This window comes from Phyllobates terribilis, unplaced genomic scaffold (genome assembly GCF_046119375.1).
Source record: "Phyllobates terribilis strain yellow unplaced genomic scaffold, ASM4611937v1 Scaffold_11__3_contigs__length_659146591, whole genome shotgun sequence".
Classification (NCBI taxonomy): Eukaryota; Metazoa; Chordata; class Amphibia; order Anura; family Dendrobatidae; genus Phyllobates; species Phyllobates terribilis.
Genome location: NW_027362771.1, coordinates 654,999,638 through 655,017,805, shown reverse-complemented (window position 1 = coordinate 655,017,805; position 18,168 = coordinate 654,999,638). Strand labels below are relative to the sequence as shown.

The following is an 18,168-nucleotide window of genomic DNA, read 5'->3' as shown; positions in this document are numbered from 1 at the left end:
AGCTATGACCAGTGTGAGTCCTTGGGGTAAAGGATATAGCTATGACCGATGGGGGAGTCCCGGGGGTTGGGAATACAGATATGACCAGTGGGAGTCCTGGGGGTTAAGGTTATAGCTATGACCAGTGGGGGATCCTGTGGGTGGAGGATATAGCTATGACCAGCGTGAGTCCCTGGGGTGGAGGATATAGCTATGACCAGTGGGGGATCCTGGGGGTGGAGGATATAGCCATGACCAGTGTGAGTCCCTGGAGGGGAGGATATAACTATGACCAGTGTGAGTCCCTGGGGTCGAGGATATAGCTATGACTAGTGTGAGTCCCTGGGGTGGAGGATATAGGTATGACCAGTGGGGGATCCTCGGGGTAGAGGGATATAGCTGTGACCAGTGGAGGATCCTGGGGGTGGAGGGATATAGCTATGACCAGTGGAGGATCCTGGGGGTGGAGGGATATAGCTATGACCAGTATGATTCCTAGGGGTGAAGGATGCAGCTATGACCAGTGGGGGTCCAGGATATAGCTATGACCAGTGGGGGTTCCTGGGGGTGGAGGGATATAGCTATGACTAGTGGGGGTCCCCTGGGGGTGGAGGATATAACTATGACCAGTATGATTCCTTGGGGTGAAGGATGCAGCTATGACCAGTGGGGGGTCCTGGGGGTTGGGAAAACAGATATGACCAGTGGGGGTCCTGGGGGTGGAGTATATAGCTATGATTGGGGGGTCTACATGTGCCATCACTGATGACCCCCCACTTTTGTGTCCTGCAGTTGCTCTCTATAAGGAACCGTCTCTCCATGACGTCCTAAAAGTGTCTCCCAAGAGAAGACTGACCCCAAAACCGAGTGCTCGGCTCCGAGGGGCCCGATGAGAGAAATTTGATGATGAAGGAAGATGACGGACAATGCAATAAATCCTGACTATCTTGGAGAGGTGGGGAAGACACGGACTTTGAGGAACAGCGTCTCACTAGAGAACGAGCTTTACTAAGACTTTCTGGACCCACCATGCTGCATCTGAGAAGGCAATAATGTAATGAGACCCGTAGGACCACTTAAAGGGATAGACACGTGGTCTGCATCTCAGGAAGCCTGACAACCATCTTCCAGCATCTGTATATGGTACTGCGAATGTAACCTCTCATGTGTCCATGTATACAGCTCTATGCACTAACCTGCCCCCTGATATATGAAGACCCTAATTCACCAGACCCTCATTGTGAAGGAAGAGCCATCAGACTACTAACCGAATATATGCAAATAAATTATATAATAACAACTGTGTGTAATGTCACTTTTAATACAGACACTCCCCCGTGTAATATCACATGTGTAATAGACACTCCCCCATGTAATATCACAGGTGTAATACAGACACACTCCCCCGTGTAATATCACAGGTGTAATACAGACACACTCCCCCGTGTAATATCACACGTGTAATACAGACACACTCCCCCGTGTAATACAGACACTCCCCCCGTGTAATATCACAGGTGTAATACAGACACTCCCCGTGTAATATCACAGGTGTAATACAGACACCCCCCCGTGTAATATCACAGGTGTAATACAGACACTCCCCCCGTGTAATATCACAGGTGTAATACAGACACACTCCCCCGTGTAATATCACAGGTGTAATACAGACACACTCCCCCGTGTAATATCACACGTGTAATACAGACACTCCCCCCGTGTAATATCACAGGTGTAATACAGACACACACCCCCGTGTAATATCACAGGTGTAATACAGACACACTCCCCCGTGTAATATCACACGTGTAATACAGACACTCCCCCCTGTGTAATATCACAGGTGTAATACAGACACACTCCCCCGTGTAATATCACATGTGTAATACAGACACTCCCCCCGTGTAATATCACAGGTGTAATACAGACACTCCCCCGTGTAATATCACATGTGTAATACAGACACTCCCCCATGTAATATCACATGTGTAATACAGACACTCCCCCCATGTAATATCACAGGTGTAATACAGACGCTCCCCCCGTGTAATATCACAGGTGTAATACAGACGCTCCCCCCGTGTAATATCACAGGTGTAATACAGACACTCCCCCGTGTAATATCACAGGTGTAATACAGACACTCCCTCCGTGTAAGATCACATGTGTAATACAGACACACTCCCCCGTGTAATATCACAGGTGTAATACAGACGCTACCCCGTGTAATATCACAGGTGTAATACAGACACTCCTACTTGTAATATCATACGTGTAATACAGACACCCCCCCCCCCGTGTAATATCACATGTGTAATACAGACACCCCCCCGTGTAATATCCCAGGTATAATACAGACACTCCCCCATGTAATATCACAGGTGTAATACAGACACTCCCCCGTGTAATATCACAGTTGTAATACAGACACTCCCCCGTGTAATATCACTTGTGTAATACAGACACTCCCCCGTGTAATATCACAGGTGTAATACATACACTCCCTACGTGTAATATCACACGTGTAATACAGACACTCCCCCCGTGTAATATCACAGGTGTAATACAGACACTCTCTCGTGTAATATCACAGATGTAATACAGACACTCCCACGTGTAATATCACAGGTGTAATACAGACACTCCCACGTGTAATATCACAGGTGTAATACAGACACTCCCCCGTGTAATATCACCGGTGTAATACAGACACTCCCCCGTGTAATATCACATGTGTAATACAGACACTCCCCCGTGTAATATCACATGTGTAAAACAGACACTCCCCCGTGTAATATCACATGTGTAATACAGACACTCCCCCGTGTAATATCACTTGTGTAATACAGACACTCCCCCGTATAAAATCACACATGTAATACAGACACTCCCCCGTGTAATATCACAGGTGTAATACAGACACTCCCCCATGTAATATCACAGGTGTAATACAGACACTCCCCCCATGTAATATCACAGGTGTAATACAGACACTCTCCCGTGTAATATCACAGATGTAATACAGACACTCCCCCGTGTAATATCACAGGTGTAATACAGACACTCCCCCGTGTAATATCACAGGTGTAATACAGACACTCCCCCGTGTCATATCACAGGTGTAATACAGGCACTCCCTCGTGTAATATCACAGGTGTAATACAGACACTCCCCCGTGTCATATCACAGGTGTAATACAGACACTCCCCCGTGTAATATCACTTGTGTAATACAGACACTCCCCCGTGTCATATCACAGGTGTAATACAGACACTCCCTCGTGTAATATCACAGGTGTAATACAGACACTCCCCCGTGTCATATCACAGGTGTAATACAGACACTCCCCCGTGTCATATCACAGGTGTAATACAGACAATCCCCCGTGTAATATCACAGGTGTAATACAGACACTCCCCCAGTGTAATATCACACGTGTAATACAGACACTCCCCCAGTGGAATATCACATGTGTAATACAGACACTCCCCCGAGTAATATCACATGTGTAATACAGACACTCCCCCGTGTAATATCACTTGTGTAATACAGACACTCCCCCGTGTAATATCACAGGTGTAATACAGACACTCCCCCGTGTAATATCACAGGTGTAATACAGACACTCCCCCGTGTAATATCACTTGTGTAATACAGACACTCCCCCGTGTAATATCATAGGTGTAATACAGACACTCCCCCGTGTAATATCACAGATGTAATACAGACACTCCCCCGTGTAATATCACAGGTGTAATACAGACACTCCCTCGTGTAATATCACAGGTGTAATACAGACACTCCCCCGTGTCATATCACAGGTGTAATACAGACACTCCCCCGTGTAATATCACTTGTGTAATACAGACACTCCCCCGTGTAATATCATAGGTGTAATACAGACACTCCCCCGTGTAATATCATAGGTGTAATACAGACACTCCCTCGTGTAATATCACAGGTGTAATACAGACACTCCCCCGTGTAATATCACAGGTGTAATACAGACACTCCCCCGTGTAATATCACAGGTGTAATACAGACACTCCCCCGTGTAATATAACAGGTGTAATACAGACACTCCCCCGTGTAATATCACAGATGTAATACAGACACTCCCCCCCCATATAATATAACAGGTGTAAAACAGACACTCCCTCGTGTAATATCACAGGTGTAATACAGACACTCCCCCATGTAATATCACAGGTGTAATACAGACACTCCCCCGTGTAATATCACTTGTGTAATACAGACACTCCCCCGTGTAATATCACAGGTGTAATACAGACACTCCCCCGTGTAATATCACACGTGTAATACAGACACTCCCCCGTGTAATATCACAGGTGTAATACAGACACTCCCCCGTGTAATATTACTTGTGTAATACAGACACTCCCCCGTGTAATATCACAGGTGTAATACAGGCACTCCCTCCGTGTAATATCACACGTGTAATACAGACACTCCCCCGTGTAATATCACATGTGTAATACAGACACTCTCCCGTGTAATATCACAGGTATAATACAGACACTCCCCCGTGTAATATCACGTGTAATACAGACATTCCCCCCGTGTAATATCACATGTGTAATACAGACACTCCCCCGTGTAATATCACGTGTAATACAGCCACACTCCCCCCGTGTAATATCACATGTGTAATACAGACACTCCCTGTGTAATATCACGTGTAATACAGACACACTCCCCCGTGTAATATCATACATGTAATACAGACACTCCCCCCGTGTAATATCACAGGTGTAATACAGACACTCCCCTGTGTAATATCACAGGTGTAATACAGACACTCCCCCATGTAATCTCACAGGTGTAATACAGACACTCCCCCGTGTAATATCACATGTGTAATACAGACACTCCCCCGTGTAATATCACACCTGTAATACAGACACTCCCCCGTGTAATATCACGTGTAATACAGACACACTCCCCCTTGTAATATCACACGTGTAATACAGACACTCCCCCGTGTAATATCACGTGTAATACAGACACACTCCCCCCGTGTAATATCACATGTGTAATACAGACACTCCCCCGTGTAATATCACGTGTAATACAGACACACTCCCCCCGTGTAATATCATACATGTAATACAGACACTCCCCCGTGTAATATCACAGGTGTAATACAGACACTCCCCCATGTAATATCACAGGTGTAATACAGACACTCCCCCATGTAATATCACAGGTGTAATACAGACACTTCCTCCATGTAATATCACACGTGTAATACAGACACTCCCCCGTGTAATATCACATGTGTAATACAGACACTCCCCCATGTAATATCACACGTGTAATACAGACACTCTCCCCCCCGTGTAATATCACAGATGTAATGCAGACACTCCTACTTGTAATATCACACGTGTAATACAGACACACTCCCTCGTGTAATATCACACATGTAATACAGACGCTCCCCCGTGTAATATCACTTGGGTAATACAGACACCCCCCCCGTGTAATAGCACAGGTGTAATACAGTCACTCCCCCGTGTAATATCACATGTGTAATACAGACACTCCCCCGTTTAATATCACACGTGTAATACAGACACACTCCCTCGTGTAATATCACACATGTAATACAGACGCTCCCCCGTGTAATATCACACGTGTAATACAGACACACTCCCCCGTGTAATATCACAGGTGTAATACAGACACTCTCCCGTGTAATATCACAGCTGTAATACAGACGCTCCCCCGTGTAATATCACAGATGTAATACAGACACTCTCCCGTGTAATACAGACACTTCCCCCGTGTAATATCACAGCTGTAATACAGACGCTCCCCCGTGTAATATCACAGATGTAATACAGACACTCCCCCGTGTAATATCACAGGTGTAATACAGACACTCCCCCGTGTAAAATCACACGTGTAATACAGACACTCCCCCGTGTAATATCACCTGTGTAATACAGACACTCCCCCGTGTAAAATCACACATGTAATACAGACACTCCCCCGTGTAATATCACAGGTGTAATACAGACACTCCCCCGTGTAAAATCACACGTGTAATACAGACACTCCCCCGTGTAATATCACAGGTGTAATACAGACACTCCCCCGTGTAATATCACAGGTGTAATACAGACGCTCCCCCATGTAATATCACATGTGTAATACAGACACTCCCCCGTGTAATATCACAGATGTAATACAGACACTCCCTCGTGTAATATCACAGGTGTAATACAGACACTCCCCCATGTCATATCACAGGTGTAATACAGACACTCCCCCGTGTAATATCACTTGTGTAATACAGACACTCCCCCGTGTAATATCATAGGTGTAATACAGACACTCCCCCGTGTAATATCATAGGTGTAATACAGACACTCCCTCGTGTAATATCACAGGTGTAATACAGACACTCCCCCGTGTAATATCACAGGTGTAATACAGACACTCCCCCGTGTAATATCATAGGTGTAATACAGACACTCCCCCGTGTAATATAACAGGTGTAATACAGACACTCCCCCGTGTAATATCACAGATGTAATACAGACACTCCCCCCCCATATAATATAACAGGTGTAATACAGACACTCCCTCGTGTAATATCACAGGTGTAATACAGACACTCCCCCATGTAATATCACAGGTGTAATACAGACACTCCCCCGTGTAATATCACTTGTGTAATACAGACACTCCCCCGTGTAATACAGACACTCCCCCGTGTAATATCACACGTGTAATACAGACACTCCCCCGTGTAATATCACAGGTGTAATACAGACACTCCCCCGTGTAATATCACTTGTGTAATACAGACACTCCCCCGTGTAATATCACAGGTCTAATACAGGCACTCCCTCCGTGTAATATCACACGTGTTATACAGACACTCCCCCGTGTAATATCACATGTGTAATACAGACACTCCCCCGTGTAATATCACAGGTATAATACAGACACTCCCCCGTGTAATATCACGTGTAATACAGACATTCCCCCCGTGTAATATCACATGTGTAATACAGACACTCCCCCGTGTAATATCACGTGTAATACAGCCACACTCCCCCCGTGTAATATCACATGTGTAATACAGACACTCCCTGTGTAATATCACGTGTAATACAGACACACTCCCCCGTGTAATATCATACATGTAATACAGACACTCCCCCCGTGTAATATCACAGGTGTAATACAGACACTCCCCTGTGTGATATCACAGGTGTAATACAGACACTCCCCCATGTAATCTCACAGGTGTAATACAGACACTTCCCCCGTGTAATATCACAGGTGTAATACAGGCACTCCCTCCGTGTAATATCACACGTGTAATACAGACACTCCCCCGTGTAATATCACATGTGTAATACAGACACTCCCCCGTGTAATATCACACCTGTAATACAGACACTCCCCCGTGTAATATCACGTGTAATACAGACACACTCCCCCTTGTAATATCACACGTGTAATACAGACACTCCCCCGTGTAATATCACGTGTAATACAGAAACACACCCCCGTGTAATATCACATGTGTAATACAGACACTCCCCCGTGTAATATCACGTGTAATACAGACACACTCCCCCCGTGTAATATCATACATGTAATACAGACACTCCCCCCGTGTAATATCACAGGTGTAATACAGACACTCCCCCATGTAATATCACAGGTGTAATACAGACACTCCCTCCATGTAATATCACACGTGTAATACAGACACTCCCCCGTGTAATATCACATGTGTAATACAGACACTCCCCCATGTAATATCACACGTGTAATACAGACACTCTCCCCCCCGTGTAATATCACAGATGTAATGCAGACACTCCTACTTGTAATATCACACGAGTAATACACATACACCTCCCAGTGTAATATCACATGTGTAATACAGACACTCCCTCCGTGTAATATCACACGTGTAATACACATACACCTCCCAGTGTAATATCACATGTGTAATACAGACACTCCCTCCGTGTAATATCACATGGGTAATACAGACACTCCCCCGTGTAATATCACAGGTGTAATACAGACACTCCCTTCATGTAATATCACATGGGTAATACAGATACTCCCCCGTGTAATATCACACGTGTAATACAGACACTCCCTCCGTGTAATATCACACGTGTAATACAGATACACCCACCAGTGTAATATCACAACTGTAATACAGACACTCCCCCATGTAATATCACAGGTGTAATACAGATACACCCCCCTGTGTAATATCACATGTGTAATACAGACACTTCCCCGTGTAATATCACACGTGTAATACAGACACACTCCCTCGTGTAATATCACACATGTAATACAGACACTCCCCGTGTAATATCACTTGTGTAATACAAACACTCCCCCGTGTAATATCACAGGTGTAATAAAAACACTCCCCCCGCGTAATATCACAGGTGTAATACAGACACTCCCCCCGTGTAATATCACAGGTGTAATACAGACACTCTCCCCCCCGTGTAATATCACAGGTGTAATACAGACACTCCCCCGTGTAATATCACTTGTGTAATACAGACACTCCCCCGTGTAATATCACAGGTGTAATAAAGACACTCCCCCCGTGTAATATCACAGGTGTAATACAGACACTCCCCCCGTGTAATATCACATCTGTAATACAGACACTCCCCCATGTAATATCACAGGTGTAATACAGATACACCCCCCAGTGTAATATCACATGTGCAATACAGACACTCCCCCGTGTAATATCACACGTGTAATACAGACACACTCCCTCCGTGTAATATCACAGATGTAATACAGACACTCCCCCCGTGTAATATCACAGCTGTAATACAGACGCTCACCCGTGTAATATCACAGGTGTAATACAGACACTCCCCCGTGTAAAATCACACGTGTAATACAGACACTCCCCCCGTGTAATATCACAGGTGTAATACAGTCACTCCCCCGTGTAATATCACATGTGTAATACAGACACTCCCCCGTGTAATATCACACGTGTAATACAGACACACTCCCTCGTGTAATATCACACATGTAATACAGACACTCCCCCGTGTAATATCACACGTGTAATACAGACACACTCCCTCGTGTAATATCACACATGTAATACAGACGCTCCCCCGTGTAATATCACACGTGTAATACAGACACACTCCCCCGTGTAATATCACAGGTGTAATACAGACACTCTCCCGTGTAATATCACAGCTGTAATACAGACGCTCCCCCGTGTAATATCACAGATGTAATACAGACACTCTCAGGTGTAATATCCCAGGTGTAATACAGACACTTCCCCCGTGTAATATCACAGCTGTAATACAGACGCTCCCCTGTGTAATATCACTTGTGTAATACAGACACTCCCCCGTGTAATATCACCTGTGTAATACAGACACTCCCCCATGTAAAATCACACATGTAATACAGACACTCCCCCGTGTAATATCACAGATGTAATACAGACACTCCCCCATGTAATATCACAGGTGTAATAGAGACACTCCCCTGTTTAAAATCACACGCGTAATACAGACACTCCCCCGTGTAATATCACGTGTGTAATACAGACACTCCCCCGTGTAAAATCACACATGTAATACAGACACTCCCCCGTGTAATATCACAGGTGTAATACAGACACTCCCCCGTGTAAAATCACACGTGTAATACAGACACTCTCCCGTGTAATATCACAGGTGTAATACAGACACTCCCCAGTGTAATATCACAGATGTAATACAGACACTCCCCCGTGTAATATCACTTGTGTAATACAGACACTCCCCCGTGTAAAATCACACATGTAATAGAGACACTCCCCCGTGTAATATCACAGGTGTAATACAGACACTCCCCCGTGTAATATCACAGGTGTAATACACATACACCTCCCAGTGTAATACAGACACTCCCTCAGTGTAATATCATATGGGTAGTACAGACACTCCCCCGTGTAATATCACATGTGTAATACAGACACTCCCCCGTGTAATATCACACGTGTAATACAGACACACTCCCTCGTGTAATATCACACATGTAATACAGACACTCCCTCCGTGTAATATCACAGATGTAATACAGACACTCCCCCCGTGTAATATCACAGCTGTAATACAGACGCTCACCCGTGTAATATCACGGGTGTAATACAGACACTCCCCCGTGTAAAATCACACGTGTAATACAGACACTCCCCCCGTGTAATATCACAGGTGTAATACAATCACTCCCCCGTGTAATATCACATGTGTAATACAGACACTCCCCCGTGTAATATCACACGTGTAATACAGACACACTCCCCGTGTAATATCACACGTGTAATACAGACACACTCCCTCGTGTAATATCACACATGTAATACAGACGCTCCCCCGTGTAATATCACTTGTGTAATACAGACACCCCCCCGTGTAATAGCACAGGTGTAATACAGTCACTCCCCCGTGTAATATCACATGTGTAATACAGACACTCCCCCGTGTAATATCACACGTGTAATACAGACACACTCCCTCGTGTAATATCACACATGTAATACAGACGCTCCCCCGTGTAATATCACACGTGTAATACAGACACACTCCCCCGTGTAATATCACAGGTGTAATACAGACACTCTCCCGTGTAATATCACAGCTGTAATACAGACGCTCTCCCGTGTAATATCACAGATGTAATACAGACACTCTCCCGTGTAATACAGACACTTCCCCCGTGTAATATCACAGCTGTAATACAGACGCTCCCCCGTGTAATATCACAGATGTAATACAGACACTCCCCCGTGTAATATCACAGGTGTAATACAGACACTCCCCCGTGTAAAATCACACGTGTAATACAGACACTCCCCCGTGTAATATCACCTGTGTAATACAGACACTCCCCCGTGTAAAATCACACATGTAATACAGACACTCCCCCGTGTAATATCACAGGTGTAATACAGACACTCCCCCGTGTAAAATCACACGTGTAATACAGACACTCCCCCGTGTAATATCACAGGTGTAATACAGACACTCCCCCGTGTAATATCACAGGTGTAATACAGACGCTCCCCCAAGTAATATCACATGTGTAATACAGACACTCCCCCGTGTAATATCACAGATGTAATACAGACACTCCCCCGTGTAATATCACTTGTGTAATACAGACACTCCCCCGTGTAAAATCACACGTGTAATACAGACACTCCCCCGTGTAATATCACGTGTGTAATACAGACACTCCCCCGTGTAAAATCACACATGTAATACAGACACTCCCTCCGTGTAATATCACAGATGTAATACAGACACTCCCCCCGTGTAATATCACAGCTGTAATACAGATGCTCACCCGTGTAATATCACGGGTGTAATACAGACACTCCCCCGTGTAAAATCACACGTGTAATACAGACACTCCCCCCGTGTAATATCACAGGTGTAATACAGTCACTCCCCCGTGTAATATCACATGTGTAATACAGACACTCCCCCGTGTAATATCACACGTGTAATACAGACACACTCCCTCGTGTAATATCACACATGTAATACAGACACTCCCCCGTGTAATATCACACGTGTAATACAGACACACTCCCTCATGTAATATCACACATGTAATACAGACGCTCCCCCGTGTAATATCACACATGTAATACAGACACTCCCCCCGTGTAATAGCACAGGTGTAATACAGTCACTCCCCCGTGTAATATCACATGTGTAATACAGACACTCCCCCGTGTAATATCACACGTGTAATACAGACACACTCCCTCGTGTAATATCACACATGTAATACAGACGCTCCCCCGTGTAATATCACACGTGTAATACAGACACACTCCCCCGTGTAATATCACAGGTGTAATACAGACACTCTCCCGTGTAATATCACAGCTGTAATACAGACGCTCCCCCGTGTAATATCACAGATGTAATACAGACACTCTCCCGTGTAATACAGACACTTCTCCCGTGTAATATCACAGCTGTAATACAGACGCTCCCCCGTGTAATATCACAGATGTAATACAGACACTCCCCCGTGTAATATCACAGGTGTAATACAGACACTCCCCAGTGTAAAATCACACGTGTAATACAGACACTCCCCCGTGTAATATCACCTGTGTAATACAGACACTCCCCCGTGTAAAATCACACATGTAATACAGACACTCCCCCGTGTAATATCACAGGTGTAATACAGACACTCCCCCGTGTAAAATCACACGTGTAATACAGACACTCCCCCGTGTAATATCACAGGTGTAATACAGACACTCCCCCATGTAATATCACATGTGTAATACAGACACTCCCCCGTGTAATATCACAGATGTAATACAGACACTCCCCCGTGTAATATCACAGGTGTAATACAGACACTCCCCCGTGTAAAATCACACGTGTAATACAGACACTCCCCCGTGTAATATCACGTGTGTAATACAGACACTCCCCCGTGTAAAATCACACATGTAATACAGACACTCCCCCGTGTAATATCACAGGTGTAATACAGACACTCCCCCGTGTAAAATCACACGTGTAATACAGACATTCTCCCGTGTAATATCACAGGTGTAATACAGACACTCCCCCGTGTAATATCACAGATGTAATACAGACACTCCCCCGTGTAATATCACACGTGTAATACACATACACCTCCCAGTGTAATATCACATGTGTAATACAGACACTCCCTCAGTGTAATATCATATGGGTAGTACAGACACTCCCCCGTGTAATATCACATGTGTAATACAGACACTCCCTTCGTGTAATATCACATGTGTAATACAGATACTCCCCCGTGTAATATCACACGTGTAATACAGACACTCCCTCCGTGTAATATCACACGTGTAATACAGATACACCCACCAGTGTAATATCACATCTGTAATACAGACACTCCCCCATGTAATATCACAGGTGTAATACAGATACACCCCACAGTGTAATATCACACATGTAATACAGACACTCCCCCGTGTAATATCACTTGTGTAATACAGACACTCCCCCGTGTAATATCACAGGTGTAATACAGACACTCCCCCCGTGTAATATCACAGGTGTAATACAGACACTCCCCCCGTGTAATATCACAGGTGTAATACAGACACTCTCCCCCCCGTGTAATATCACAGGTGTAATACAGACACTCCCCCGTGTCATATCACAGGTGTAATACAGACACTCCCCCGTGTAATATCACTTGTGTAATACAGACACTCCCCCGTGTCATATCACAGGTGTAATACAGACACTCCCTCGTGTAATATCACAGGTGTAATACAGACACTCCCCCGTGTCATATCACAGGTGTAATACAGACACTCCCCCGTGTCATATCACAGGTGTAATACAGACAATCCCCCGTGTAATATCACAGGTGTAATACAGACACTCCCCCAGTGTAATATCACACGTGTAATACAGACACTCCCCCAGTGGAATATCACATGTGTAATACAGACACTCCCCCGTGTAATATCACATGTGTAATACAGACACTCCCCCGTGTAATATCACTTGTGTAATACAGACACTCCCCCGTGTAATATCACAGGTGTAATACAGACACTCCCCCGTGTAATATCACTTGTGTAATACAGACACTCCCCCGTGTAATATCATAGGTGTAATACAGACACTCCCCCGTGTAATATCACAGATGTAATACAGACACTCCCCCGTGTAATATCACAGGTGTAATACAGACACTCCCTCGTGTAATATCACAGGTGTAATACAGACACTCCCCCGTGTCATATCACAGGTGTAATACAGACACTCCCCCGTGTAATATCACTTGTGTAATACAGACACTCCCCCGTGTAATATCATAGGTGTAATACAGACACTCCCCCGTGTAATATCATAGGTGTAATACAGACACTCCCTCGTGTAATATCACAGGTGTAATACAGACACTCCCCCGTGTAATATCACAGGTGTAATACAGACACTCCCCCGTGTAATATCACAGGTGTAATACAGACACTCCCCCGTGTAATATAACAGGTGTAATACAGACACTCCCCCGTGTAATATCACAGATGTAATACAGACACTCCCCCCCTATATAATATAACAGGTGTAATACAGACACTCCCTCGTGTAATATCACAGGTGTAATACAGACACTCCCCCATGTAATATCACAGGTGTAATACAGACACTCCCCCGTGTAATATCACTTGTGTAATACAGACACTCCCCCGTGTAATACAGACACTCCCCCGTGTAATATCACACGTGTAATACAGACACTCCCCCGTGTAATATCACAGGTGTAATACAGACACTCCCCCGTGTAATATCACTTGTGTAATACAGACACTCCCCCGTGTAATATCACGTGTAATACAGACACACTCCCCCCGTGTAATATCATACATGTAATACAGACACTCCCCCCGTGTAATATCACAGGTGTAATACAGACACTCCCCCATGTAATATCACAGGTGTAATACAGACACTCCCTCCGTGTAATATCACACGTGTAATACAGACACTCCCCCGTGTAATATCACATGTGTAATACAGACACTCCCCCATGTAATATCACACGTGTAATACAGACACTCTCCCCCCCGTGTAATATCACAGATGTAATGCAGACACTCCTACTTGTAATATCACACGAGTAATACACATACACCTCCCAGTGTAATATCACATGTGTAATACAGACACTCCCTCCGTGTAATATCACACGTGTAATACACATACACCTCCCAGTGTAATATCACATGTGTAATACAGACACTCCCTCCGTGTAATATCACATGGGTAATACAGACACTCCCCCGTGTAATATCACAGGTGTAATACAGACACTCCCTTCATGTAATATCACATGGGTAATACAGATACTCCCCCGTGTAATATCACACGTGTAATACAGACACTCCCTCCGTGTAATATCACACGTGTAATACAGATACACCCACCAGTGTAATATCACAACTGTAATACAGACACTCCCCCATGTAATATCACAGGTGTAATACAGATACACCCCCCTGTGTAATATCACATGTGTAATACAGACACTCCCCCGTGTAATATCACACGTGTAATACAGACACACTCCCTCGTGTAATATCACACATGTAATACAGACACTCCCCGTGTAATATCACTTGTGTAATACAAACACTCCCCCGTGTAATATCACAGGTGTAATAAAGACACTCCCCCCGCGTAATATCACAGGTGTAATACAGACACTCCCCCCGTGTAATATCACATCTGTAATACAGACACTCCCCCATGTAATATCACAGGTGTAATACAGATACACCCCCCAGTGTAATATCACATGTGCAATACAGACACTCCCCCGTGTAATATCACACGTGTAATACAGACACACTCCCTCGTGTAATATCACACATGTAATACAGACACTCCCTCCGTGTAATATCACAGATGTAATACAGACACTCCCCCCGTGTAATATCACAGCTGTAATACAGACGCTCACCCGTGTAATATCACAGGTGTAATACAGACACTCCCCCGTGTAAAATCACACGTGTAATACAGACACTCCCCCCGTGTAATATCACAGGTGTAATACAGTCACTCCCCCGTGTAATATCACATGTGTAATACAGACACTCCCCCGTGTATTATCACACGTGTAATACAGACACACTCCCTCGTGTAATATCACACATGTAATACAGACACTCCCCCGTGTAATATCACACGTGTAATACAGACACACTCCCTCGTGTAATATCACACATGTAATACAGACGCTCCCCCGTGTAATATCACACGTGTAATACAGACACACTCCCCCGTGTAATATCACAGGTGTAATACAGACACTCTCCCGTGTAATATCACAGCTGTAATACAGACGCTCCCCCGTGTAATATCACAGATGTAATACAGACACTCTCCCGTGTAATATCCCAGGTGTAATACAGACACTTCCCCCGTGTAATATCACAGCTGTAATACAGACGCTCCCCCGTGTAATATCACTTGTGTAATACAGACACTCCCCCGTGTAATATCACCTGTGTAATACAGACACTCCCCCATGTAAAATCACACATGTAATACAGACACTCCCCCGTGTAATATCACAGATGTAATACAGACACTCCCCCATGTAATATCACAGGTGTAATAGAGACACTCCCCCGTTTAAAATCACACGCGTAATACAGACACTCCCCCGTGTAATATCACACATGTAATACAGACACTCCCCCGTGTAATATCACAGGTGTAATACAGACACTCCCCCGTGTAATATCACAGGTGTAATACAGACACTCCCCCGTGTAATATCACACGTGTAATACACATACACCTCCCAGTGTAATATCACGTGTAATACAGACACTCCCTCAGTGTAATATCATATGTGTAATACAGACACTCCCTTCGTGTAATATCAGATGTGTAATACAGATACTCCCCCGTGTAATATCACACGTGTAATACAGACACTCCCTCCGTGTAATATCACACGTGTAATACAGATACACCCACCAGTGTAATATCACATCTGTAATACAGACACTCCCCCATGTAATATCACAGGTGTAATACAGATACACCCCACAGTGTAATATCACATGTGTAATACAGACACTCCCCCGTGTAATATCACACGTGTAATACAGACACTCCCTCCGTGTAATATCACATGTGTAATACAGACACTCCCTTCGTGTAATATCACACGTGTAATACAGATACTCCCCCGTGTAAAATCACACATGTAATACAGACACTCCCCCGTGTAATATCACAGGTGTAATACAGACACTCCCCCGTGTAATATCACAGATGTAATACAGACACTCCCCCGTGTAATATCACAGGTGTAATACAGACACTCCCCCGTGTAAAATCACACGTGTAATACAGACACTCCCCCGTGTAAAATCACAGGTGTAATACAGACACTCCCTCGTGTAAAATCACACGTGTAATACAGACACTCCCTCGTGTAATATCACACGTGTAATACACATACACCTCCCAGTGTAATATCACATGTGTAATACAGACACTCGCTCCGTGTAATATCACATGGGTAATACAGACACTCCCCCGTGTAATATCACATGTGTAATACAGACACTCCCTTCGTGTAATATCACATGTGTAATACAGATACTCCCCCGTGTAATAGCACACGTGTAATACAGACACTCCCTCCGTGTAATATCACACGTGTAATACAGATACACCCACCAGTGTAATATCACATCTGTAATAAAGACACTCCCCCATGTAATATCACACGTGTAATACAGACACTACCCCGTGTAATATCACACGTGTAATACAGACACACTCCCTCGTGTAATATCACACATGTAATACAGACACTCCCCCGTGTAATATCACTTGTGTAATACAGACACTCCCCCGTGTAATACAGACACTCCCCCCGTGTAATATCACAGGTGTAATACAGACACTCCCCCCGTGTAATATCACAGGTGTAATACAGACACTCTCCCCCCCGTGTAATATCACAGGTGTAATAAAGACACTCCCTCCGTGTAATATTACAGATGTAATACAGACACTCCCCCCTTGTAATATCCCAGGTGTAATACAGACACTCCCCCCGTGTAATATCACAGCTGTAATACAGACGCTCCCCCGTGTAATATCACAGGTGTAATACAGACACTCCCCCGTGTAAAATCACACGTGTAATACAGACACTCCCCCGTGTAATATCACACGTGTAATACAGACACACTCCCTCGTGTAATATCACACATGTAATACAGACACTCCCCCGTGTAATATCACACGTGTAATACAGACACACTCCCCCGTGTAATATCACAGGTGTAATACAGACGCTCTCCCGTGTAATATCACAGCTGTAATACAGACGCTCCCCCGTGTAATATCACAGATGTAATACAGACACTCCCCCGTGTAATATCACAGGTGTAATACAGACACTCCCCCGTGTAATATCACAGATATAATACAGACACTCCCCCGTGTAATATCACAGGTTTAATACAGACACTCCCCCGTGTAATATCACATGTGTAATACAGACACTCCGCCGTGTAATATCACAGGTGTAATACAGACACTCCCTCCGTGTAATATCACATGT

The 18,168-nt window shown here is 44.5% G+C and overlaps 1 protein-coding gene across 2 annotated transcripts in view; it reads left to right on the top strand.

Moving 5' to 3' along the window:
• The window catches only part of LOC141165486 (fibroblast growth factor 11-like), a 258,237-nt gene extending 256,985 nt beyond the window's left edge, over positions 1-1,252 (top strand). For both annotated transcript variants that reach the window (XM_073651093.1, XM_073651092.1), the window contains exon 5: positions 772-1,252. In XM_073651093.1, the coding sequence (XP_073507194.1) occupies positions 772-872 (101 nt within the window). In that variant the 3' untranslated portion in view covers positions 873-1,252. The remainder of the gene's footprint in view (positions 1-771) is intronic.
• Positions 1,253-18,168: the final 16,916 nt, after the last annotated feature.